The sequence below is a fragment of the Nyctereutes procyonoides genome, unplaced genomic scaffold (genome assembly GCF_905146905.1).
Source record: "Nyctereutes procyonoides isolate TBG_1078 unplaced genomic scaffold, NYPRO_anot_genome, whole genome shotgun sequence".
In the NCBI taxonomy this organism is placed as follows: Eukaryota; Metazoa; Chordata; class Mammalia; order Carnivora; family Canidae; genus Nyctereutes; species Nyctereutes procyonoides.
Genome location: NW_026575140.1, coordinates 49,107,186 through 49,133,794, shown reverse-complemented (window position 1 = coordinate 49,133,794; position 26,609 = coordinate 49,107,186). Strand labels below are relative to the sequence as shown.

General features: G+C 51.9%; 1 protein-coding gene across 6 annotated transcripts in view; it reads left to right on the top strand.

Annotated features, from left to right (window-relative positions):
* Positions 1–15,763: 15,763 nt before the first annotated feature.
* SLC47A2 (solute carrier family 47 member 2) overlaps positions 15,764–26,609 on the top strand; it is a 28,527-nt gene continuing 17,681 nt past the window's right edge. The window contains exons 1-12 of one of the 6 annotated variants that reach the window (XM_055305037.1): positions 15,919–16,015; positions 17,152–17,210; positions 18,061–18,268; positions 19,175–19,276; positions 19,550–19,618; positions 20,549–20,697; positions 21,288–21,330; positions 21,725–21,811; positions 24,538–24,582; positions 24,823–24,920; positions 25,364–25,461; positions 26,487–26,600. In XM_055305037.1, the coding sequence (XP_055161012.1) occupies positions 18,116–18,268; positions 19,175–19,276; positions 19,550–19,618; positions 20,549–20,697; positions 21,288–21,330; positions 21,725–21,811; positions 24,538–24,582; positions 24,823–24,920; positions 25,364–25,461; positions 26,487–26,600 (958 nt within the window). In that variant the 5' untranslated portion in view covers positions 15,919–16,015; positions 17,152–17,210; positions 18,061–18,115. Of the gene's footprint in view, positions 16,016–17,151; positions 18,269–19,174; positions 19,277–19,549; positions 19,619–20,548; positions 20,698–21,287; positions 21,331–21,724; positions 21,812–24,537; positions 24,596–24,709; positions 24,921–25,363; positions 25,462–26,486; positions 26,601–26,609 lie in introns of those variants that run through there. The other 5 variants (XM_055305041.1, XM_055305040.1, XM_055305038.1 and 2 more) reach the window with 5 other exon arrangements.

Below are 26,609 nucleotides of genomic sequence, written 5' to 3'. Positions count from 1 at the left end.
TTCGGGCCCTGAGCTCTTGACTCATAAACCTAACTGCCTACCTGACACATGAACTCGGATTCCTACTAGGAATGTAGTGCCAGCACGCCCAGGACAGAGTTCTTGTTTTTCCTCTAAGCCAACAGGGCATCATCCCCCAGAGGAGTGCTCAAGCCCAAACCTCGGAGGCATGGTTGACTCCCTGCTTTCATTTAGAACCAAGATCTCAGCATGCCCCCCCAAGGGGGTGCCTCCAGCTGGCACCCAGAGGAGCCCAGCTCTGTATTTTCACCATCACGCCCGCAGGCTCAGAACCACAGAAAGCTTCCTGAGTGGTCTTCATTCTTCCCTGAGCACCCAGATGAGATTCCTAGAACAAAACTCAGATCAGGCCACCGGAGGAGAAAATAATTTTTAAAAGAGGCCTAATCCCCCAGCCCCCGTGAAAAATAAAAGATCAGGTTTTTCTCTCCGTAGTGGAGACTTACTTCTGAAAATTTGTCATCGTATGTTCTTTCCCTGTCTCTTTGAAACCTGTGTGAATCTTTTTAAAAACTAGAATAGGCTCTAGCCAGCTGAATAAGCCAGGGGGCTCTTTCTCAAGGACCTGGGAAAACAGAGGATCTTTTGGAAAGAACATCCGTGGAAGGAGCGCCCCCTGTCGCCTAAGGTGGGACCCACATTTTCCCAGCACTTGGCTCGGAGTTGCCACACGACCTACCTCCTGTGGCACAGATAGACGTCTGTCCCCTGGAGGAAGCCAATTAGTTAACACAGACACTGTCCCCAAATGCCAGGTGAAGTTAGGATGAACTCTGTGTGACCAACGGTGCCGCCGGGTCCCATTATTGGGGACTGGTTGTGCTCCACCCGAGAATGTGTGTGTGACCGAATGCTCAGCCTGGCTGGGAAAGGGGGTGGGATTCCTTCTGCCTTTGCCATCTCCCAGTGATTGCCTGGGGGTGTGCACCCCATTCCGCTTTAATGCTTCCTCGATCATAAGACTGTTTCCTTTCTCCACTACCTTTGTGGTGAGATTTCCTGGGTTGTAGGATTCGGGTTTTCATTTTATTGCCACTATACCACCCTCTGTTTCAAGTCTTCCTGTGGCTTCCCTGCTGCACTTAGAGAAAGTCTTCAGGTCCATCAATTGCCCTGCAAGGGGCTGTATGATCTGGGCCCCGCCTTACTCTCTGACTCTCGCTGGTACCTCAAACTCCCCCCACCCAGCACATACATTGCCCAAAGCTTCATAGTGGGCACTTCTCAGCACACCTGTCTCTGCCCAAACCTCACCTTCCTCATTCTTTTTCACTCACCCTGCTTTAAGTCTCCAAAGCACATGTTGTCATCTTCCTGCCATCTTCTCACCTGAAATTACCTTACTTTAGATGACTACAGGCTCATGGGCGCCAATTGTTGGGTGAGACAGCCCACAAGTTGAAACTGTATGAACTATAAAGATGACATCCTTTTTAAAAATTGTTTTACTTATTTATTCATGAGAGATGCAAGAGAGAGAGAGGCAGAGACACAGGCAGAGGGAAAAGCAGGCTCCCCACAGGGAGCCCAATGCTGGACTCAATCCCCAGACTCCAGGATCACTACCTGAGCCAAAAGCAGACGCTCAACAGCTGAGCCTCCCAGGCATCCCTAAAGATGACATCCTGATCAAAGACTTCCTGCCCCTTGTCTTCCCGGAGCTGAGGCCTCACAGGCATCGCTCTGCTAAAGTGAGAGAGTGGAGCCCCCTACCCAGGCCAGAGGTGGGAGGAAGGAGAGAGCCTGAGCTGGTCCCCACCTCCTACCCTCCTTCACCACTACCCACCTTCACCACTACCCACCTTCACCACCACACACCTTCACCACCACCCATTCGCAGATTAGGAAACTGAGGTTGGAGAAGTACTGTCACTTGGTCTCAGGTCACTCAATCACAGTACTATGTCCCTGGAGCATCTGCTCTTTCTGATAGCACAGAGATGTCACCCGCAGTGATGTTTTGAGTGGCTTTTGAAACCTTTGCAACAAGGAGCTGTTGAGAGAGCTGAAGTACCCAGCTCAGAGAAGGGATGGCCCAGGGTTTCCAGAGACTTGACCTGTGTTATTCCAGAGGGAAAATATAGAGCAGACCTGATTCTCTTTGTCCTTCCTCTTCCTTTCTTCCCTGCCCTCCTTCTCCCCTTCCTCTTTCCTTTTTATTTTTTTGAAGATTTTGTTTATTTATTCATGAGAGACACACAGAGAGGCAGAGACACAGGCAGAAGGAGAAGCAGACTTCCTGCAGGGAGCCCGATTCAGGACTCGATCCCAGGGCCCCCGGATCATGACCTGAGCCGAAGGAAGATGCTCAACCACTGAGCCACCCAGGCGCCCCCTCCTTACTATTATCAAATATACACCTTGCAATGTAACCTGTTTTAGGCCAAATGTCTTCCAACCTTACCTGTTCTGGTCTAACCCTATTTCCAAACTACATTTGCACTCAAAAGAAAACAATTGGGGGGGGGTAAGGAGGAAACAACTTGATCTTGTCCCAACACCATGATTCAATCTACTGTTTTTCTTTCTACTGTTTTCCTTGGATGAAGAAATGGGCCAAAAAACAATATTTGCACAGTTATGATTCAACCTTTCCAAACAATTGCCATTGTCCTGAACATAAACGGCCAAGAATCGTCACAACTCATGTGTTACCTGGCAAAAGCAGGTGACATTTCCCGGTTGCTCGTTGCAATCCACACCACGCTGGACAGAGTGCACAGAGGACATCTGTCACCTTCCGGTTCACAACACAGTAGCCACATGAGCAAATCACCCTTCGCTTCCATCATTTGGTGGCCTCTAGTGTTTATAGATTAGCAGATTAAACAAACAAACAAAACAAAACACAATTTGTGGTAGTCATAGCTTCTTCCAAATTACAAACTTTTGTTATAAAACAGAACGGAAGAGACACCTGGGTGGCTCAGCGGTTGAGCATCTCCCTTTGGCTCAGGGTGTGATCCTGGAGCTTCTCCCTTTGCTTGTGTCTCTGCCTCTCTCTGTGTCTCTCATGAATAAGTAAATAAAATCTTTAAAAAAAAACAGAAAGGAAGAGTTCATCTTCAACAAATATTTATTCTGGGTGCTGGAAGAAACGGTAAGGTCTGTGCTTTTGAGGAGCTTATGGCTGATCGGGCGCCGGTGGGGCTCTGCTCCCCCGAGGATTGCCTCGGGGGAGCAGAGTCCCACCGCTAACAGAGGCCCCATCTCCGTGCAGGGTGTGGGGTCCACCCCGAAGTCGAGGGAGATTGAGAAGATCACACCACAGATCACCGCACCCCACGATCCGTGGGCCAGAGCCCCTCACATGATCCGGGTGCAAGAGCGCTGGAAAATGTGGCGCAGCCTTGTGATGTGTCCAGCAGCAAACGTGTCTGCCACGTGCATGGGGACAGGCAATAAACGCATGAATCCACAGACAAGGAAAACACCTGAGAAAGAGCAGTGCTGTGCAGATAAAGGAAGAACCTGTTGGCACATAGCGTGAGCATGCGAGGGGTTGACAGAGGAAAGGCACGTCGTGCACCCCTCCTCATAGATCCCAGAGATCTGACCCTGACCTGTGGGGGCTCTTGAGGCCCTCCCTCCCTCCAGGTTGGCACTGCTGCCATCCCAGGCCGTCCTCCCTCCGCCACCCTCCCTGGGACTCCACTGAGTCTCTGGCCATCTCTGAGGTCAGGCAGTGGGGAAACCCACCACGCATCCCTCCCAGGTCTGGAGGGATAGCAGGTGGCAGCTGCGGACGCCCAGCTCCAGCTCTGCTCCTGGGGTCCCCTTGGCCCTGTCTTTTCCGTGGGCCCCCATCACCCTCGGGCCAGCCCCTTCTCCGTCCTGCTTCCCCAGAGTTTCTCAGCAGTTTGGACCATGAGGACCTCGGTGACTGTAGCAGATGCATTGTTGCCTGTGCAAAGCCCGTCCCCTCCGTCCTTGCTAACAGAAATCCGTGTCATTCAGATGCTCACTCCAGGAAAGGTTACTTTGTCCCCAGCTCAGAGACAAATATCACACAGTTTAAACCAATAGTTCCTCAACTCTGGTGGCATGTTAAATTATTCTAATAGCTTTAGGAAATTAAAAATAAAAAAAGACTGATGCCTGGGATCCTGATCTTTAAAAAAATGTTTTTTTTAATTCATTTTTTTTTTTTTTTTTTTTTTAGAGCAGTTGGAGGTTCACAGCAAAATGGAGTGGAACGAGGTGCCTGGGTGGCTGCCTTTGGCTCAGGTCATGATCCTGGGGTCCTAGGCTCGAGTCCTGCATCGGGATCCCTGCTCAGCGAGGAGCCTACTTCTCCCTCCCCTCTGCCACTCACCCTGCTTGTGCTCTCTCTCTCAAATAAGTAATAATTTAAAAAATTGAGTGGAAGGTACAGAGAGTTCCCACATACTCACCCCCCCACCCTTCTACAGCCATCCCTGTATCAGCATGTGCCTTTGTTACAGTTGATGAACCTATGCTGACACATCATTATCGTGGATCCTGAGCTTTTGATTCATGTTCCAGGGTAGAACCTAGGCATTTATATATAATAATAGATTTATATAAATTTATATATATTATAAAATATATATTTTATATCATGTAAATTGCACATATAAAATTTTTATATTAAATTATGTATATTATAATATACAATATATTTTATATTATATAAATAATATATAATATATATTATGTTATATAAAAATGTAAAATTATATATTATATATAAAAATATAAATGTTGGGGATCCCTGGGTGGCTCAGCGGTTCAGCGCCTGCCTTTGGCCCAGGGTGTGATCCTGGAGACCCAAGATCGAGTCCCACGTCGGGCTCCCGGCAAGGAGCCTGCTTCTCCCTCTGCCTGTGTTTCTGCCTCTCTCTCTCTATGTCTATCATGAATAAATAAATAAAAATCTTTAAAAATTTAAATATAAATGTTATAAGTAAATGTATATATAATCTCTCTCTATATAAAGATATATTTATAAACATAAATATTTTAAAATTTAAATATAAATGTTATACGTAAATGTATATGTAATCTATATATATATTTATATATAATTTTTGCATATATAATATATATAATTTATACAAAATTTTTTAAGTACTCCAAGTGATTCTCATACTGCCAGAGTTGAGAGCCTCTGACATAAGGCAATAATGAAGTGTGTTTTCCCAGCCAGAGACTGATTAAGGATGAACATGTGACCCAGTTATAAGCAATAAGGTCTGAGAGGAAGTCTCCTGGGGGATTCTGGGAAAAGGTTCCTCCCCTGACAAAAACAGAAGCACAGAAAGAATGACTCCTTGTCTTAAAGGTTGTTGTTTCTGGATGTGGCATTTGGAATAGTGCAGCCATCTGGTGACCATGAGAACAGCACCCCGAGGCAAAGCAGACCTACCAGAAGGGTATGGTAGAAAGATGGAAACAACTCGACCCTTCAAAGACAGTATTGGGCTTATGTAGATGCCCTGTCTTTGGAGTCTTTGTTATATGTGGTAACAAATTGTCCTTAAAAAAATTTTTTTGAAGAGTGTTTTCAGTTATTTGCATGTGAAAGCATGGAGGAAGTCAACCATTTACCCCACAACAGATTCCACTCTTCCCCACCCCTCAGCTGGTGTCCATCTCTCTCCTCTTGGCTCTCAGTCCACTCCTTGTTCTAGCATCTTCCAAGCAGGGCTGGCTTGTTCCCCTGCTTGAGACCCCTGTTTGTGATTTCCAGCAATTCCTCCCTCCCGGTCTCCCCACTCTAACCCTACAAGCAGGTGCCAGCTGGGCCTCCTGAATCTAAACACCCATGGCCATGGGCCCCCAACTCAGGCTCCTGCTGCCCCCAAGCTCCGTACTCTGAACCAATGAGAGAGACGGTTGAGAGTGTCTGGAGGCAGGAGACCCTGGTGTGGGCCTCAGCTTTGCCTCTCATTTGCTTTGGGACTGGATCAGCCTAGTCAGAACAGGAAATGAAAGTCCTGGCAGGTATTTTCAACAGACAAAGATTCAATAAAGGATTAAAACAGAGGAAGGGCTAGGGGAGCAGGGTCCAGCTAGGCCTCCAGGGATGGCTCCCGGGGTGCAGAACTGTCCACCAGGAGAGTTTCCTCTCCACCTTGGAATCAGAGGTCATCTCGGGAACTCACAGCCATGGATTGGGAAGTAGCGCCACCATAACTAACTCTGGCCCCTAACGTGGTGAGTGAGCATGGCTCCATGCCCTCGCTCATCCACCCAAACGGCCAACACCTGCACAGGTGTGTATCTGAGGGAAGGAACCTAATTCTCACCTGGAGCCCTGGCTGCAAGGGAGTCTGGGAGTGAAGTTCTAGCTCTCTGACCACTGCTACACAGAACACTGTGAGCAGGAAGTAGGCATGCTTGCTGAGAGTCAGCTGAACTTGGACAGATTCCTGAGCCCTCCCAGCCTGTTGATTTCCAAGGGCGTATGATATCAACGCTGAGCTCCAAGGATCAGCATTAAATGAGATAAGGCAGATAAAGCACTTGGCATGGTGCCGTATGTGGGGCTAATTAACTTTAGTTATTATTTTTGTTACTTTCTCCTATGGTTCCCTGAGCCCGGGCAAGGCCCCTTCCACTGAAAGAGGCACTGGAGGTCACTTGTGTGGTGGAGTTTGCAGGGAGGTTAGAAGGAATGGCCTGAAGAGGGTGGCCCTGGCAATGGCCATGGATGACTTCATTCACCCCCAGCCCTCCTGGACACACTGCCCTCTGGGCTCCTGGTTGGCCCCTCGCCTGGCCAGCAGCTCTTGCCTCTCCAGCCAGGGGTGTGATATGACCTGCATCTTTTACTTTGTTTATAGGAAATCTTGAAAAACACCAATTGGGTGTGGCTCAAAGTGCTTAATTCCTTAGAGGCAATGCAGATTGTTTGGGCAGGTGAAGCAGCCACGTGTAAAGCAGCTGCCCAGGCTCAGAGCCAGGTCTAGCAGGACAGACAGACGCTGGTGGCCTCTCCATCAGCCCCTCCTTTCTGGGAGACTCAGAACCGAGTGCATAGGGGCAGCCCTGTGCCCTGGGAGGTGCTGCTCCTTCCAGGGGTGCTCACCCTCCGACAGGCCTCCAGCTCCCTGCCGGGTCCTGAAGCTCCCACCGGGCGGCAGGCCTCCACTCTGCCACCTGCCAAGTCATGTGGGAGCTTCTGTCGACTCTTCTGACTGGCTTGGGCCTCTCCTCTCTGCCAAGCAGGAGGAGAGGGAACTGTGCTGGGCGGGGAGGAAGGACAGGGATCGGTGGTGGGGAGAGGTTTTCACCTCTCTGGTTTGATCCAAGGCTTTTAAACAGCTAGATGGGGAGAGAGCTCACATCCTTTGTTCCCTCCCGTGCCAACAGTGCCGCGCAGGTGCCAAGCTTCCCGAACGCGCCCGCCTTATCCATCCTGGGAATGCTGCCCAAGCCTGGTCCCAGGGCACAACATTCACAGAACATCTTCCCTTTGAGTCAAGACCAGACATGAGCTCACAAGTCCTCATGTGACCTTCTGGTAAATCAATGTTCATGCTGGTAGCTTTTGGGCCTGAGAAAAAAACAACAGCTCTCTGTTCCCCAAAGCTTGTAGGCCTGGTAGGAGTTTACAGGGTAGGGGACTGGAAGAAACAGGTGTGACAACTTCTCTATGTCAGGAAGCCAACCTGTGGCAGACATTGTGAGTTGATCACCACACTCGCTCCTGCCGAACTCTGGATCCCAGTAGGGCAGTGCACGGCAATGTGCCCAGTGGAGCAGAGCTGGCAGCTGGAAAGAGGCGCTCACCCCAGATGTAGTGGAAAGAGCACGCACTTGGGGTATAATGCAGATCGGCCTCACACTCTGGCTCTGCCACATTAGCTGGGCAAGCACTGTGCCTCTCTGGGCTTTACTCCCTCCTTTCTAAAACCGAGATAAGCATGTCTACCTGAAACGGTTGGTAGATCAGATGAGATGACGTGTCTAATGCAGCTTGTTCATCCACACACAGAGACACTTGTTTCCACAGACACCCTGGCATCGACACATGCACGCCTACACTCCAGGCAAACATGTCCTGCGTGAAATCTAGAGGGATGTAAATGCCACAAGCCCAGCTCAAGCTTTCTCCCGAATCTTCTTCAGCTCCTCCTCCTCTTTCTCAAAAGATGTGTGACACAACACAATTTGTTATGTGGGTTATGGAAGCTACTTAAGAAACCCAAGAACTTTGGCCATGTTCACTGACACAAAGGTAAAGTCTGGGCTATATATGAATTAGCCTCCTCGAGTCTATAGTATGTTAATACAACAGGAGTCAAGGACCAGAATTTGAGGAAGAAAGAAGGAAAAAAGACCCTGACATCTATCCAATGCCTACCATGTTTCAGACACTTCTGAATCAACACCCTCTGGGAGGTTAATTTTTTTTTAATTTTTAATTGTGGCAAAATACACATAATATAAAATTAATCCTCTCAGGGGCACCTGGGTGACACAGTGGTTGAGTGCCTGCCTTTGGCTCAGATCATGATCCTGGAGTCCTGGGATCAATTTCCGCAGGGAACCTGCTTCTCCCTCTGTCTGTGTCTCTGCCTTTACCTGTGTCTCTCATGAATAAATAAAAATCTTTTTAAAAAATTAATCATCTTAAACATTTTCAAGTGTGTTGTTGGTTGTTGTGCACCAGTCTCCAGAACTTTTTTTCATCTTGCCGAACTGAGACTCTGCTTCCAGTAAACAACACCCTACCCCCCCACCCACTTCTCCTCCCAGCCCTTGGCAACCACCCTTCTACTTTTCTGGCTCTATGGATTTGACTACTCTAGCTACCTCATTTACGTACCTCATATAATACCTCATTTATCTTTTTGAGACTCACTTATTTCACTTAACACAATGTTTGTTTAATGTTCTCAGGGTTCATGTGTTTGTGGCATGTGTCAGAATTTCCTTCCTTTTGAAGGATGATCGATTGCTCATTGTATGTATTAGCCACATTTTGTTTATTCGTTCATCCATCAGTGGACATTTGGGTTGCTTCCACCTTCTGGCTATTATGAGTAATGCTGCCATAGACATGAGTGCACAAATGGCTGGATCGTATGGCAATTCCACTTATGTCATGTTTTGTTACAAAGGAAATACAAGCCAAAGAGAAGAAATGACTTCCCCCACGAGAAAGTGGCAGAATAAGAATTTAACCTACTTTAACGGAGCTTCGCTTACGCATTTCGTTTCTAACCTGTTAAAAGATAAACTGAGACAAATGAAAAATGGTTAAGAGTTTGAGTAGAAATCTGTTCAAATCAGGCAGTGATGAGGAACACTCCAACGACAGGGCCAGGGGAAAGGCTTTTTATAGATAAAGAGGCAGACACATGAAGGTTTAAGCCTTTGCTCTATGTGGAAAAGTCTAGTTGACTGGGATTGGGTTGTCCTTAGGTTTTGATTTAACCTTGAAGCATTCACAGGTTGAGGTTTTGATTTGCTTAAATAAGCGACTAATTTGTTTCATTGATTTCACACTCCCTCGAGCAAACAGTTGGGTTCAGCAAACTACCTCAGGACAGGGATACAGGAGTGAGGAAGAGTGGGGATGAACTCTTTCCCCTCAGGCTGGCATGATCTGATAGGTCAGGTTAGGTCTTGCTAAATGGTTTGGGAGCTTCCTCGGCCCTTCCAGCTGGGCCCGCGGCCTTCCCGGCAAGACAAGACCCATGTGACGGTGGGCAAGGCCCTGATTTACTCAGGAGGTGTCAGGGGCTGGGGGTGGGGAGCTATAAGTGCAGACCCACAAAAGTCAGGGTTTCAAAGAACAGGCCTCCACTCCAATCATCTCAAGTTAAAAAATAAGGAGGGAAAGATAGGGCATCATCTCACACAGAAAATGAATAGCCAGGCCACACAGTGACCAGAAATGGGAAAATGTTGAGAAAAAAAAAGGAGTGAATGGGCCACATTGCGGCCCCCTCCCTCGGGGGCCACAGGGTCTCCCATCTCTGCCTCTCATCGGGGTCTGCTCTCTTCTCCTTCCACATTGGCAGCCTCCGCAGCCTATGCCCCCGGTTCCAGCTTAAGCCTGAGATTTCCTAGCAGGTGCCAGCCTTGCCACGCTGACGCATCTCCTCCCCACCCGTCTCTCATGCCCCAGGGCAAAGTCCCAGGAGGGAGAATCTGATTGGGCCAGGCTGGATGAGAGGTGACCACGTAGCACACAGGACCTCCCCGTCCAGTCACTGTGCCAGGCATGGGGACCCCACAGGAGGCCTTTCCGGGGCATGGTCCACGTGCTGCCCCTGCCCGCCAGCATGATCGAGTGACAAGGGCAAGAGTCATCCCTAGCTGGGTGCCCCCGGGCTCAGTAATCCGGGCCATCTGCGCACAGGCTGGGCTGAATTACGGCTTGTTTTTAAATAAAGGCGGGTTTATTCCCACCATTTGGCCGCCCAGAGCCAGGGCCCAGCTTCCTGTTTGCACTCCCGGCCTGTCACGCTCCAGCGCCTCGGGCAGGCAGGTGCACTGGCCCAGCCTTGCTTTGACCTCTGAGCGTCCCTTGCTTCAGGCCAGTTGCTCCCTGCCGGGGTGCCGACACTGGGCCCAAGCTTTGGGGTAGCCCTTGGGAGGCACCCCTGCTCCCAGGATGGCCCCTTCTCATCCGGCCAGGCTGAGAAGTCCCCAGGGCTCCCGCCTCCAGCATAAGCAGCTGCCTCCTGCTCATGAGCTCCCCCAGGGGAAGCCTTCCTGGGAGCAGAGATCTCCCAGCCCACCATGTGCCTTCCAAATCCACAGCTGGGGGGAGCTGGCCAAGTTGGGGGGCAGGCAGTGTGGTGTCACTCCCTCCCTCCCTGTTCCAGTAACATGAGACATCTCAAAGGTGTGGCTGCTGGAGTCTGGGTCTTGGCTTTGGTCATTCCTTGAGTTCGAAGCTGTGGAGGGCTCTGGGGCAGAGCAGATAGGTCTTGGTGGAGAGGGCCTCAGCGGGGAGTGAGGAGGAGGCCCAGGGGCCCCGTGCCCAGCCCCCTCACCCATGAGGAGCTGCCACTACCTCCACTCCAGCCTCCTTGGGTGGCTCTTCTGGTGCCACAGGACACCAAAGGCCTGATGACACGTCCCAGCCGTGGGGCATGGCCCCTTCAACCTCTTACCCTCTGTCTTCCCACCCCAGGAAGAGGCAGCCTTTGATTCACCCAAGGCAGCTCCTAGAACAGTCCCTGGTAGGTAGAAGGACTGAAGAACAAATGTGCTTGACAGTGAATGTCCTTCTGCAGGGTCACAGAACAGCTCCTGGGGCTCGTCTCATCGAGTACCTGCTTTCTCTACATCCTCCGGGCCCTCCAGCGCACCTGCTGGTCTTGGTGGCACCAGGTGGAAGGACCTGAGGTTTGACTTAAGTTCAGCCTGGCCCCAGGGTGGGACCTTGCCTGGTTCACACAATGTCTCAGAGCCTCTGGCCTCGGTTTAGCAGTTTAGCGCCGCCTGCAGCCCTGGGCATGATCCTGGAGACCTGGGATCGAGTCCCACGTCGGGCTCCCTGCATGGAGCCTGCTTCACCCTCTGCCTGTGTCTCTGCCTCTGTGTATGTGTGTGTGTGTGTGTGTGTGTGTGAATAAATAAATAAAATCTTTAAAAAAAATCTCTGCTCTGGAAAATAGTTGCAAAGAATATTGTACCCACTTAAAAACCCACAGGTAAGGGAGGATGTACCACTTGACCTGCTGGATCTGGAAGCTTCCCTGATGTGGACCTCCATGGGTGGCAGCACAGCTGGAAAACCAGCCAGGAGACCAAGCCCCAGGCATTTTCCTCATGGGAAGGAGCTTACTGTGGCATTCTTTGCCCTCATTTTAAGAGAGCTTTATTGAAATATTACCCACATACCGTATAATTCACCCCATTCAAGTATAGAACTCAATAACTTTTACTATATTCACAGATCTGTGCAACTACTACCACAGACAACTTCAGAACATTGACATCAGCCCTGAACTCCTTAACTGTTACCTCCACTTTTTCTTACTGCACCCCTGTCCCCTACCCCTTGAATGCACTAGGCTACCTTCTATTTGTATGGATTGGCTGCTTCTGGACATTTCTTATAAGCAGAATCATATACTATGTGGTCTTTTGTGACTGGCTTCTTCACATGTTTCCAAGCTCAGCCACATGGTAGGCTAGATCATTGCTTCATTCCTTTTTATGGCCAAATAAAATTTTGTTGTTGGATAGACCCCACTTTGTTCATCCTTTTATCAAGTTGATGTATACTCGAGTTGTCCCCACTCTTTGGTGGCTGTGAAGAGTGCTACCATTGCATTCTTAAACTGAAGGGACAGGAAAGAACGTGTTTTCCTTATAAACCTCAGTAAAAAATAAATCTTTTTTAAAAAAAAGGGGGATCCCTGGGTGGCTCAGTGGTTTAGCACCTGCCTTTGGCCCAGGGCACGATCCTGGAGTCCCGGGATCGAGTCCCACATCGGGATCCCGGCATGGAGCCTGCTTCTCCCTCCTCCTGTGTCTCTGCCTCTCTCTCTCTCTCTCTCTCTCTCTCTATCATAAATAAATAAATAAATCTTTAAAAAAATAAAAAAATAAACCTCAGTAAAGGAGGTTCCCCTTTATTATGATTTTGTCTACCAGTGTTTTTTTTTACCCTAATATTATTATTAACTAGGCTCCCCAGAGAGCATGGAGCCCAATGCTAGGCTTGAACTCATGACTCTGAGATCAAGACCCAAGCTGAGATCAAGAGTAAGATGCTCAATGGCTTGAGCCTCCTAACCATCCCTTCAAGGACTTTATTTTTTAGAGCACTTTTTGGTTCGTATAAAGATTGTATAGAAAATATAGAGAGTTTTATTTCCACTCTCCTCTCCTGCTTTCTACTAATATTAATCCCTTACAAGAGGATGGTACATTGATTATGATGAAGGAACCAATATGGATACAGATTACTAATTAGAGCCCGTAGATTTCAACAGGGTCCACTCTTTTTTAAGATTTTTTGTTCATTTCTTCATGAGAGACACAGAGAGAGAGAGAGAGAGGCAGAGACACAGGCAGAGGGAGAAGCAGGCTCCCTACAGGGAGCCCGATGTGGGACTCAATCGTAGGACCCCAGGATCACACCTTGAGCCAAAGGCAGATGTGTTCAACTGCTGAGCAACTCAGGAATCTCAGAACAGGGTCCACTCTTGATGGCGTATGTTCTAGGGGTTTTGGCAAATATATGGGAATGTGGATCCACATTCTACTATCATACAAGGTAGTTTCACTGCCCTAAAAATCTTCTTTGCCCACCATTCATCCCTCCCTCTGATCCTATTACTGATCCTATTACTGTCTCCAGTAAATGTCATCTAGTTGGAATCATACAGCATGCAGCCTTTCCAAATTGGCTTCTTCCACTTTGCCGTATGCATTTCAGGTGCCTCCCTGTCTTTTCAAGGCTCGAGAGCTCGTTTCTTTCTAGTGCTGAGTAATTGTAATCATCCTTATGCCTGCAGACTCATTCTCAGTAGGAAATGCCCCCACCATCTCGGGGGGGCTTTCGGGGCCTTGCCCTTGGCAGGAGTCGCTGTTCCATCTGGCTCTGTCCCTCCCCTCACCCACAGGCCTGGGGGTGCCTTAAGGTTCTGGCAGGATGGAGCTCAGGGCCTTGCTGTGGGGAAGGTGCCCAGTGAAGCCTTGTGGGGTGAGGTGGGGAGGAAGGCAGGAAGGGCTGATGGCCTGGAAGAAAGAGGTGCTGGGTGGAGGCAGGGAGAGAAGAAAGCCGCTGCCTTGGGGGTTCTGGGGTGGCCTTGGGCATTTTGGCAGGGGAGATGTTGTCCCCTGGCCTGGGGACAGGCAGGAGGCTGACACCGTACCTTTCCCAGCTGTCCTCTGTTCTGAAGATGTATGTGTAGCTGAGGGACCAGAAGGCCAGAGTCCTCCCTCCCCAGTGGATAACTGGAAGGTTTTCTAGTCACGGGGCAGTGAGGAGGGGTCATCGAGAGAGAAACTCTGGCCACTCAGCCTGGAACTGCAGGGCTTGGGGGTAGCCAAAGGGCAAACAGTAGGTTCAGGTCTGGTGAAGTGTAACCAAGCAGAGAAAGGTTAACAGAGGTGCAGGCATCCGCTGTATCTGGCAGGACCCCAGGCAATCAGTTACCTGAGGGCAGGCCCAGGTCCTCCGAGTTCTGCAGGAACTCTGTGTTGGCTTTTGCTGCTGCTGACCTGTGGCAGCGGGGAGCCTGAGGCCCCCCACTGAATTTTCTGAGCCACATGATTTACCTAGGCCAGTGGCTCAGGGTATGGTTCCAGATGTGTCTCCTGACCCCATGATTGTGAGCTCTTCCGAGCAGGCTCCAAATGCCTTGTGGCACAGTGAGGCTGCCAGGCACAGGGAATCAACTATCCTGGGGGCGGGGAGTGGGGGAGAGGCTCCCCCTTCTTGGTTGAAAGCTTCTTTAACCTCAGGACTTGTTGGGGGGTCTTGCAAGGACTCCCCCTTCCTCTTCTCCCTCACCCCACCTCCTACCGTCCCCAAGACTTTGTGGCTTTAGGTCCTTCTTCTGTGTGAAAGTCCCAGGCAGGCCTGACCCCCCTCACCGCTGTGCACAGGAGCCTTCGCCTGTTCCACCCTTGCTGGGCCGGACAGGGGAGAGGAGCCCAGAAGAGCAGAGAGGGGAGATGGGAGTGTGCCCGTGGGGGGTCACGGAAGCTGCAGGTTGCCTGCCACTCTTGCCCTCTGAGAGCAGAAGCTGTTTAGTCCAGGCAAGCCCTGTGATTAGCTCTGGTGCACCGGTGGAAATGACCCGTGTAGCATCCCGGGCCACGTCTTGACACGAACGCAGCTTCCTCTTGCCCTCCTGGAATGTTTTCGCTTCAAGCCAATCCCTTGTGGTGAGAAGCCCAAGTGGCCCAGGGAGACTCCGTGGAGGAAGATCCAGGCACCCCCTTGCCAGGCCTGGTGAACCTTTCAGCCCAGACCGGTCACAGCAATACCCGCTCACAACCAGAGCGACCAGCTGATCCCAGCCGCCCAGACTTGTGACATAAGTGGTGGCTGATTTAAGACACTAAGTTTGGGAGTCTTTTCCTATGCAGGACATGTAGGTGTTACCATTTTTTTTAAAGATTTTTTTTTTTTAAGATTTTTATTTATTCATGAGAGACACAGGGAGAGAGAGGCAGAGACACGTGAACCCCTGGGCATCCTAGTCCTCCGAAGCAGCTGGAGGGTAGGGGGTCGGGACCTGCCCCAGACCAGGGGTCATGAACGATGTACAGGTGCGGAGCTATGCTCTCCTTTCCTTTTTTTTTTTTTAATTTTTATTTATTTATGAGAGTCACAGAGAGAGAGAGAGAGGCAGAGACACAGGCAGAGGGAGAAGCAGGCTCCATGCACCGGGAGCCCGACATGGGACTCGATCCAGGGTCTCCAGGATCGCGCCCTGGGCCAAAGGCAGGCGCCAAACCGCTGCGCCACCCAGGGATCCCTCTCCTTTCCTTTTGGAAGCAAAAAGAAGGAAAAACGTGAAAACAAATTAAAGATTTAAAATTAAAAAATTTTTTTTTACCTGTGCAGCATTCCATCTTTGGGGGGAACCCACTGCCGCACTCCAGGTGGCCACAGCTCCCTGCTTCCGTCCTGCTCCACTTCCCTTCCCAGAATGACTGGCTCCTGCTCCGTCTTCCAAGAATTGGCCTCTGGGATGGAAGATGTTTGTTGCTGAGCCATCTCAGGAGCTTGCTTGTAAAGCTCAGAGTCCAAAGTTCCCTGGATCCTCTGTTTTCCAGGCTGGCTGCTCAACTTGCCTCTGCCAATGTTCATCTGCTCATAATTGTTCCCTTCCCCGGCCCCCTTGCTTTTCAGGCATTAATCTCAAGATAGTTTCTACTGTTTCCACCAAAGAACAGTGATGGACACGAAACTGGCACAAGGGGAGGAAGGACATTGTAGCTCACAGGATCCCAAGGGGAAGGTCACCCGAGAAGTGAGAGGCTCCAGAAGTCATGGGGATCCATGGTCCTGTTACCAGGAGCTGAACTGATCAACATGGTATGTGCTGTCTGAGGCCGCAGGGGACGTGGAACAGGAGGGTGGCCACGCTCCCAGTAGCACTGGGCTGACCCCCGAGCTCTCACCTCCCCAGGGACAGTACCAGGCCTCTGCTGTGCTGCCCAACCCCACATTGTCCCAGAACACCAGACCCGGGGCTGGACGGGCAAGCTTCGGAACCACGGCCCACAGCACAGGCCTAACTGCAAAGTACAGTCACCTGGGAGCCCTCGGAGGACTCGAGATCTAGAAACTCCTCACCTGGGTTGGGGAAGGGGGGACAGCTCCCAGCACGCCCCATGCCTGCAGCAGCACCCACATGGCCACTGGACCCTAACTAATCCTTTGTTCCTGATCCCAAGGCCTGGATCCCAGAACTCACCTGGGGCCTGAAAGAATAGCTGTATCCAGAGGCAAATGTAGAAATTATTAGCTTATGCAAAAATCCTGGGGAATATTTGCGGGAATTGTTTTGAGGATGCTCAGGCAAGGGCTTGCCCTCCCTAGGATGAGCTGATCTTGACCGGCTGCTGCTCAGCACGCCCTTGGGCAACTTGGATAAACCCTCACTGGAAGCAGACCCCAGTGTGTGTAGCTGGAAGCAGGCCATTTGCCTCGTATACCTTCCATCCTGGTGGGGACGGGTTGGCCTTCATTAAAACGGACCTTGGGTTTAGTTTTATTCATCTGCCCAGCACGCCCCCCAAACCTCCTCATCGCTGGGGACTCCCACAGAGCATGACTTCTGACCACGGAAGTCACTCCACTGCCACAGGAATGGGACAGTGGGCCTGGGCTGGCTGGACACCACGCTTGTTGCAGGGGCCCCACAACTGGGGACAACGGTGTCAGGTAACAGAGACCCCCTGAGGTCTAGGTGTCCGGGAGCGAAGGACAGATTTTGGCCACCCTTTCAGGAGAGGAAGCCAAACCAGCCAAAGGTGAGGAGCCCTGGAAAAGGCATTAGAAGAGCCACATGATAGGTACCAGGGAAGGGCTTGTAACCAGAGCGCTGTAGCTTTTATCCGTAGCCCTGCCTTTTTTGGGGTCCTACGGTAATAATTACAATGGTATTAAATGTCTTTTCTTTCCTCTTTGTCGGTGGCAGTTAATTTTACTGTGGTGAATTTCTACAGGTGGTAGAAATTTGCAGTAGTTGCTGTGCAGAATGAGGGCAGGAGTGGTCGTCACCCAGGTCAGCCTCTGATGCCTGGGATTCCGCATGAAGCAAGGGGGTGCGTGTGCATGTGGGAGGCAGTGCAGGTTCATTGCTTTCATCCTGACTCCTCTCCTTGGTGGGGGTCCTGCTCCACTGCCCCTCCCCCCACTGCAGCTCCCACAGGAGCTGGGTCCTGGGGTCCTGCCGGCTGCTCCCTCAGGCAGGGGTGGGTATGGGAAACAGCTAGGTGGATGGGCAAAGGCCTTTCCATGGCCTCTGCCCTGCCCATCCGTGGTGGGTCATAGGCCGCCCCTGTGTGGGGCAGAGTTGAAGGCAGCCTGGGCAGGCCACAGAGGAGCCTGGTGGGATGCCCAGTGACAGCTACACTGGGCAAAATGGACAGTGAGGAGGGGTGAGCTGTTTGCCCAGGTGGGGTCACACCTGTTCTCAGGGATGCTGCCGAAAGGGATGGCAGGCAGGGAGGGGGCTGGAGGGTCTCTCCCTCAGTGTCCTGGCTCCAGGCCGCTGCCCCCTCCCACCGTACCCCTCCTGGGGCTCTGGAGGCTGCCCACCTCTCTGTCATCACGGACACTGTCATGCGGGGGTATACAATGCCCAGCATCTCAGCCCACCCCAGCCAGGCCGTCCTGCCCTCGCCCCCAGAACCAGCACACCCCATGCTACCCCAAACCTTCTCCTCCTGGGGCTTTGCAGCTGACCCCTCTGGGACAGTAGACACAGACATCAGCCCGGGTGACTCCCAGGTGCCCAGGGCTCCATCCCGTCCTCCCCTGGGCTGGGCAACAGGGCCACGGTGCCGGGAGGCAGGGCATGTCCCATAGGTGGCTACAGCGGCCCCTCCTCCTGCCCCTTACTCATTAGCCAGGCTGCAAGGTGACATGGGCTTGGCTGGGCAAGGCGGGCTGTAGGAGTGCTCAGGCATGCAGGGTGGACAGCGGCCCAGTCTCGGAATGGACAGCGTTCAGGACACAGTCCCCCAAGACCAAGGGGGCTGTTGCCCGGCCCTCCGCAGGCTGCTCCCCGTTGGCTTTTGGGCTGAGGTGTGGACGCTCATCGCCCTTTCTGGACCCCTGGTAAGGAGGTGAAGTTGTGGGGGTGTGGGAGGCAGTAAGGCAGTAAGAGCTGCTCATGCCCTTGCCCAGCAAATGTCCATGCTGACCATGTGCAGGCTGTATCAGGGGCCACTGTCCAGAGCAGGTGACAGCAGGAGGATAGCTGTCCCTGGACAGCACCTTATTTTTTTTTAAATATCTTATTTATTTATTCATGAGAGACACACACACAGAGAGGCAGAGATACAGGCAGAGGGAGAAGCAGGCTCCATGCAGGAAACCCGACTTGGGACTCGATCCCGGGACTCCAGGAATGCATCCTGGGCTACAGGTGGCACTAAACCGCTGAACACCTTATTTATTCATGAGAAACACAGAGAGAGGCAGAGACACATGCAGAGGGAGAAGCAGGCTCCCTGTGGGGAAACCTGATGCAAGACTTGATCCCAGGACCCCAGGATCACAACCTGAGCCAAAGGCAGACGCTCAACCCCTGAGCCACCCAGGTGACCCAGCCATTACTCTTTTGTAGGTGATTCAACCCAAACTGTGTGTGGTCTGACCACATGATTAGAATAGCGTCACTGGGTATGAGATGTTTGAGCTAAGCCCTGTGCGCTCCGGGATCTGTGTGTGCTAGGTGCTTCTGGCATATTCGTGCACTTTGAGGCAGGGAAACCAGAACCCAGAGGTTGACCCCAGAGGTTAAGGGCAACTGCTCAGGGCAGAATGGGAGCAAGACTCCCGTCTCCTGACTCCCAGCCCTGGCTGCTGTCTGCCTCAGCCCCAAAATGTTCACTCTCCTGGTTGTGGCCCATCGGCCCCGGGGGGCTGTGTTGTTTGTGGGTCCTGGTGTGAGTTCCCGCAGGATGTGGAGAAGCCCCCGTGTGGGGCGGGGCGGGGCTTGACCCTGGCTGCGTCCTCCAGTACCTGTTCCAGGCGCTCACCTTCATGATCCATTTTGTGAGTTCCGTGTTTTGCGGGCACCTGGGCAAGCTGGAGCTGGCGGCAGTGACCCTCGCGGTGGCCGTGAGTATGGCCCAGCCTGTGGGGACATTCTTCCCGCCCCCCCCCAGCATCCCCAGAGGCACAGGGGGAAGGCTGATAGCTGCATTCACAGCTGGGACCTGGGGGGCTCGCCCAGGGGCACACAGCACATGCAGGCAGGGCCTGGGGAGGGACGGGGGTCTCCGGCTCAGTTGCATATCAGAGCTGCTGTTGGATGGCCTCCCCCAGACACAGGGTTCCCCCTCTTGAGTCCTCCCTGACAAGCCCTGTGTTGTCTCCCGTGTGCACCTCCAGTTTGTCAACGTCTGTGGAGTTTCCATAGGCTTGGGCTTGTCCTCGGCGTGTGACACCTTGATGTCTCAGGTAGGTGGGCCTCCCAGAGCTGTCCAGGAGACCATTCAGTGACCCTGGACCTGGGAGCCCGTCAAATGGGCCCAGGGGACACCTGCTCCCGGCCTGCCTGCAAGGACCTCATGTTGTCGGGGATCCTTCATTTTTATTTTTTTAAAGATTGTGTTTATTTATTAATGAGACACAGCGAGAGAGAGGCAGAGACATAGGCAGGGGGATGAAGCAGGCTCCCTTCGGGGAGCCCGATGCAGGACTTGATCCCAGGACACCAGGATCACGCCCTGAGCCAAAGGCAGACCCTCCACCACTAAGCCACCCAGAGGCCCCAGATCCTTCGTTTTAAGAGACTGAGCAGACGGGCAAGAGAGCCATGGAAGGAACAGGGTGGAGGCAGTTCCTGGCCCTCATGTGTCAAATGCTGAGGATGCACATAGGGGACCCTCCTGCCCTTGGGGGCCCACAGTCCAGTGGGGCTCAGCTTTCCTGGGGGGTCTGGACTCACAGTAGACCTGGGGACCCGGGCTTGGTCCTGGCCACCAGTTCTCAGCATGGAGACTTGACAAATGCTCTGGGAGCTTCCCTTGCTTTAGCTGCGATGGGGGAAATAACCCCCTCCTTGTTAGGCACTTTTAAAGAACTGAGGACAATGGGCAGGCAGGCTGGCGCAGGGCCTGGCGGAGGTAGTGCCCCGTAAATCACTGCTATAATGATTCTATGAGCCGGCTGAGCCCCTGCAGAGGATGCCACCCCCTACTCCAGGCTGTAATCAGGGGGTGCCGAATGCTGGATACCGAGGCATTGACCGGTACCTGTGGTGCCTGGGGCCATCCCTACAGCACTGGCTCTGCTAGGAGGCTGATGCCCTGGTTAGGCTCACCCAGGGGACAGAGGGAAGGTAATGAAGGTGTGGGCAGCCTGACCCAGGAACGAGCTGTTTTGCAGAGCTTCGGCAGCCCCAACAAGAAGCACGTGGGGGTCATCCTGCAGAGGGGTACCCTGGTGCTGCTCCTCTGCTGCTTCCCCTGCTGGGCGTTCTTCCTCAACACCGAGACTATTCTGCTGCTCTTCAGGCAGGACCCGGCCGTGTCCAGGTACTGCTTGGCTTCTGCAGGGAAGCCGGGATGGGAGCCCCATCCCTCGCCCCCCCCCCCAAGGAAAACCACTCCCTAGGCCCCATGGCAAGCGCAGCTTCTAGGGGGAAGGTTCCAGGGTTGGGTTTCAGGTTCCTCCCTAGCGGCATGCTGCTCCAGATGCGACCAGCAGGGGGCAGACACGCCAGCTGTAATGCAGGAGAGGAGAAAGAAGGGATCTGCGGTATAGATGGGGCTTCCCAGATGCTTTGGAGGAAAGAAGTGTGCACTGTCCCCTCGTGGGAATACTTTGTTCATTCTGTAGTACATGCACTTCATTTGCTTATTTCTTGATAAGATATAACCTTCTTCCCTGCCCACCCCATCCCTGCACACACCACCTTTACCCTTGAGTTTAAGTTCCCAGCCATGAGGGGTCCCCCTCCTGCCACCTTCCTAGCACGCAGTAGCGGCACTCCGTGACTGCTGGGGTTTCACTCGTCTTGGCCAACGATCTTCAGGGCCTGGCAGAGCCCCTCTTTAAACCTGGGGCCCCCAGAGTGCTCCTCTGGCACAGCCTGGGAGGCTTGGAGCTCCTGCTTCTCTTGCAGGCTAACCCAGGAGTACGTGCTGATTGTCATCCCAACGCTTCCAGTAAGTGCCTCTGTCTGCTGACTAAGGGTGGACTTACACCCCCTTAGGTGCTGGCGATTTGCTTTTCCATGCTCTCTGCTGGAGAGGCCCATGAGCCTACAGCTGCCTTCTGAGTCTGGCAGAAGGGGATGTGAGAATTCTAGTTTCATTCCCTGCAGATGGAACTTTTAAGAAGCACTCTAACATGTTTGTTTAAAGATTTGATTTATTTATTCATGAGAGACACAGAGAGAGGCAGAGACACAGGCAGAGGGAGAAGCAGGCTCCCTGCAGGGGAGCTGATGTGGGTCTTGATCCCGAGACCCTGGGATCACACCCTGAGCCAAAGACAGATGCTCAACCACTGAGCCACCCAGGTGCCCCCTAACATGTTTTTTTTTTTTTTTTTTATGAGAAAACCACTTATGGGAGAACTTGTGGGAAGAGTGGGAAAGAAACATTTTCATTCACCTCTAATCCTGCCACCCAGAGAGAATACAGGGTAATAGCTCTTTCCAGGATTATTTCTGCTTGCGGGTGCGTGTGTTCACACACACATGCACATATATAGTTGGAAAAAGGGTCAATGTGTGTATATTGTATTATAACCTGCTTTTCCCCTTTCCAATATGTTGTTAGCCTCTTGATGTGATTTTAAATAGCCTTCTACAATATCCATTTCAAAGGCTACAGAGTATCCTATAGTGCCACAGTGTATTAACCCATCCCTAATTGGTAGGTATTTCAGTTGTTTCCAATATTCACTATTACAAGGAAGATTGTGATAAACAGTGGTATAGAAAAATCTTTGTGAACATCTGTAACGGTTTTCATCAGGTGCATTGTTGGAATGCAGTCTTGCTCTCTCAATGGCTTTTGATATGAATTTGTACCAATTCTACCCCCACTAGTAACACTTGTTAGCTCAGAGCATTGTTACTAACATTTTCTCCAATTCAAAATAGTTTTCACATGCATTTTATTGCTAATGAACATTTTTTTCGTGTATTTATTGATCATTTTGTTCTTCTGTGAATGGTCATACCCTTCACTTATTTTAGTGGATTAATCCTTTTTTAAAAAGACTTATTTATTTATTTTAGAGAGAGAGAGAGGGATCCCTGGGTGGCGCAGCGGTTTGGCGCCTGCCTTTGGCCCAGGGCGTGATCCTGGAGACCCTGGATCGAATCCCACGTCGGGCTCCCGAGAAGCCTGCTTCTCCCTCTGCCTGTGTCTCTGCCTCTCTCTCTCTCTCTGTGTGTGACTATCATAAATAAAAAAAAAAGAGAGAGAGCGAGGGAGGGGCAGAGGGAGAGAGAATGTTAAGCAGAGTCCTTTTTACTCATGGAGCCCCAAGTAGGGCCTGATCTCATGATCCTGAGATCATGACTTGAGCCGCAATCAAGAGTCCAACACTTAACCAACTGAGCCACCTAGGCATCCCTGGGTTAATCGTTTTCTAATTATTATAACTCTTATTAACTAACATCTAAACCCTTTGTCATATATGTCACTTGTCTTTTAATTTTTTATAATTTTGACCTACAGAATTTTTAATGTATACATAACAGATTCATAAATCCTCTTCTTTATGAAGTCTTTAATGAGCTTAAAAACATCCCGTTGCAAGATTATATAAACATGTGCCTGTGTCTTCTTTGAGCCCTCCTATGGTTTTTATTTTTACCTTTAAGACTCTAATCCATCTAACAAACTTTAACTAGGAATAATTGTTGCATATTCTCTCCTTTCTCCATTAATTTATTAAATACCAGCTAAGCAGGTGCATCTAGTCGGGTCAGTTTCTGAGATTCCTAGCCTGATCCGTGGTCTGTATGTCTGCTCAGGAACTTGCTGCTACACAGACTTGTTGAGGCTTAGGGATTTGTTGAGGCTTAATGACACATGGTACTACCTGACAGTGTTGCATCAGGGATGGTGTCTTTGGAGCCAGAGCACCCCATCCCCTATGACACCAGGAGGTAAAGTTCTTGAGGAGGGATCCAGGAAAGGGATGAGTCAGGACGAACGCAAGGTACTTTAAAGCATGCCAGGCCTGGCGGGAGGTATCCCAGCCACATGAACCTGTCTGAAAATCCATTGCTGTGACATCTCCAGGGCCTGGTCAGGTCCACATTTCTGCCCTACTATGGAAACCACCTGAAAAGGCCAATCTTTCGCCTCCAAGTCTGCCCTAGAAACCACACTTTGGCTCTTCAGACCAAGGTGATGATGGTGTCTTGACAAACAAGGCCACTGGGGTTGGGTCAGGGGAAGGCATCTATAAAGTTATCACTATGGTACCCCCTTTATCAAATAAAGCAAGTCCCTCCCATAAAATACTGCTGTAAAATTTGCCAATAAATCCTAAAAGTGACAAATATTATTTACATAATGCTTACCTAATACTTGAAATGCTTACATGTGCTTCAGTGTGCTGTTTTGTAAGTATTTGGCAATGTGAACTTTATATATATATGTAGAGATACACATGAAGTATACACACACATTATTATCTCCATTGTAGATGAAGACACTAGGCCCAGAGAGGTTAAGCAACTTGCCTAATATCACACAGCTCATAAGAAGTGGAGCCAGCACTTGAACCCAAGGCAGTTGAGCTCCAGCTCCATGCTCATAATTGCTGTGCTATACTGGAGAGAAGCAGAGGGCTAAGGGGAGGGACGGGGTACCTACCGATGAACCTACCGAGCAGAGACTACCAATGGCCACACTGCTGAGTCCCCCTCTGCCCCCCCACCCCAGCCTGAGGCCACTCCCTCCAGGTTCTTGGGTCCAGCAGCCAGAGCCAGGCTCAAGGGTGGTCACAATTGTGGCTTTGGGCTCTGATGGGTCCTTCTGTGCACAGACCCCTGGGTGGCCTCCCTGAGTGGAAGGTCCGGGTTGGCAGCCAGAAGCCCTTCCAGGTGCTCTGCTCTTACACAAGCCCACTGACATGTGCCAGCTGTTGGAGCCAACCTTTCCTGCCTGTCTGCCCTCCCTGTAGCAGAGCAGGAGCCCCAAGGGGGCCTCTCCCTCCTAGGCGGGGCCCGGGCACATAGATGGCTCTTCAGGCTTCAGCCTACCTGTGGGGTCCCATTATACTTTGATGAAGTAATTGATCCATACTCAGGTATCCCAAGAAATAATCTTCTGATATTCACTTCATGTTTTTGGGGTAGTCATTGTTTGTGTTTGTGATTTTTTTTTCTTTTTTCTTTTACACAGGCATGTTTTCTTTATGTCCTGCTGGCAAAATATCTGCAAAATCAGGTACAGGTCCCTGGCTAGAGGGGCGGCCCCCTGCCCCAGCACACTGCCCTGATCCAGTGGGAAGGGGTGCCTGGGTTTTCCTCCTTTCTGCGTGATCTGCGAGCCTGCTGTGCCATGTCCTGACCAGGGCCCAGCAAGGAGCTACGTGTCCCCAGCCTCCTTCCAACCCCTGGATGTGCCGAGTTTGGCCACACCCCTTCGTCCTGTCTGCCCGCACCCCTCCCCCTTCATTTATTTCAGGGCATCGTCTGGCCCCAAGTCTTCAGTGGCATCGTGGGCAACTGCATCAATGGCTTGGCCAACTACATCCTGGTTTCCATGCTGAGCCTGGGGGTCAAGTGAGCACCGGGACTGGTGGGCTTCAGGGAGCACTGCCCACCGGGCACTCTGTCCCCGACCGGGCGGGTCGGTCACCATCCTTGCCTCACAAGAACAGTGAGGTTTTGCCATCTAAAGTGCAGTGTCACGAGGAATTGGGGGTTCCTGCTGGTCCCTTGGGTTCTAGGGGATTCCCCACCAAGGAGACAGGGACAGGAGCCCTCCTCATCCCTGCCCCAGTCTGCCAGGAAAGGCCGAGAGTGGGGACCTGGCAGGGTGACTCCAGGGACACTGTGGTCATGTGCCAATGGCACTAGAGGCTCCTGTGGCTGATCCTGGGATGGGGTGCTGGCTGGCCACCCTGGTCTCCCTTCCCCTCCACACTGGCTGTAGCAGGGGAGCCCCCTACCCCCAGGGCTGGAGTCTGGCACCTACCCCAGCCCTGCTCTCTCTCCTTTCCCAGGGGCTCTGCTTATGCCGTCACAATCTCCTACTTCGTGCAGACCATCTTCCTCTTTCTCTACATTGTGCTGAAGAAGCTTCACCTGGAGACATGGGCAGGTGCAGGGGGCCGCCCTGCCTTTGGGGGGCTGGGCAGACCAGCAGCAGGCAGGACCCCAGCACGGGCACAGGGTGTGCATTCTGCAGGTGGACAGAAACCGGGTGGAGCCCCATTGGAGGAGCCCTGTCTCCCGCCTGCCTTTACTTCCCTTCTGGGCCTCCTTCCCCTTTGCTCCACCCCTCAGGACTCCACCCCCAGATGCCCCAGATCCCCCCATCAAACGTGACATGGTGGAGAGCCCTGCTGGGACAGCCCCGGGGAGCGCTCTGGCTGGCTCCCTGATCTCAGGGTGGTGACAGGTGAAATCCTAGGTGTCAGCAGTGGGTCCAGTGCCCAGCATTTCTGACCTCAGTTAAACCCCTTGACACCTTATTATCCCCATTTTACTTATGCAGAGGAAATGGATACAGGGTGAGGTCAAACAATTTGCCCAAAATGCCAGAGGTGGTGTATGGTGGGGGTGGACTTGAAACTGTGCCCGTCTGAGCCTTTCTGCCTCCTGAAACCGAACTCTGCAGACCGTGGGGTCCTCCTGCGGGCATTTCAGGACCGGCTCTCTGGCCGGGGCCTCAGTCATGACTCGGGGAGTCTTGCAAACTCTGCTCTTCCTGTCTGCACAGTCCTATCCGCCCTGAGCATCCTTTCGGCAACCTCGACCTCATGCCGTCCTCCCAAGAACCCTTTGGGAGAGGCAGGGCAGAGATAAGAACTCAGGTTTTCAGAGGGGAGAACGGAACCCAGAAAGGGCAGAGTAGTTGCCCCAGATCCTGCGGTGTCGTGGGCAGGTGGGGACTCTCCCCCACGTCCGAGGCTCCCGTCCCTGGTGGCCCCGTGAGCAGGTGCCCTGCCCCACGTCCTGCTCCCGTGCCACACCAACGCTGCACCAGCAGGGCACGCCCCGTGCAAAATGCCAAATGCCTGCACGTGCTGAGCTGAACCTGGGAGCGGGCAGAGCCAGGCCGGCGGGAGCTCCTGGCAGGGGCGGGCTCCCTGCTCGGCTCATGAGCGGGACTTCTGTTCCTAGGCTGGTCCAGCCAGTGCCTGCAGGACTGGGGCTCCTTCTTCTCCCTGGCCATTCCCAGCATGCTCATGATATGCATCGAGTGGTGGGCCTACGAGATTGGGAGCTTCCTCATGGGTACGTGGG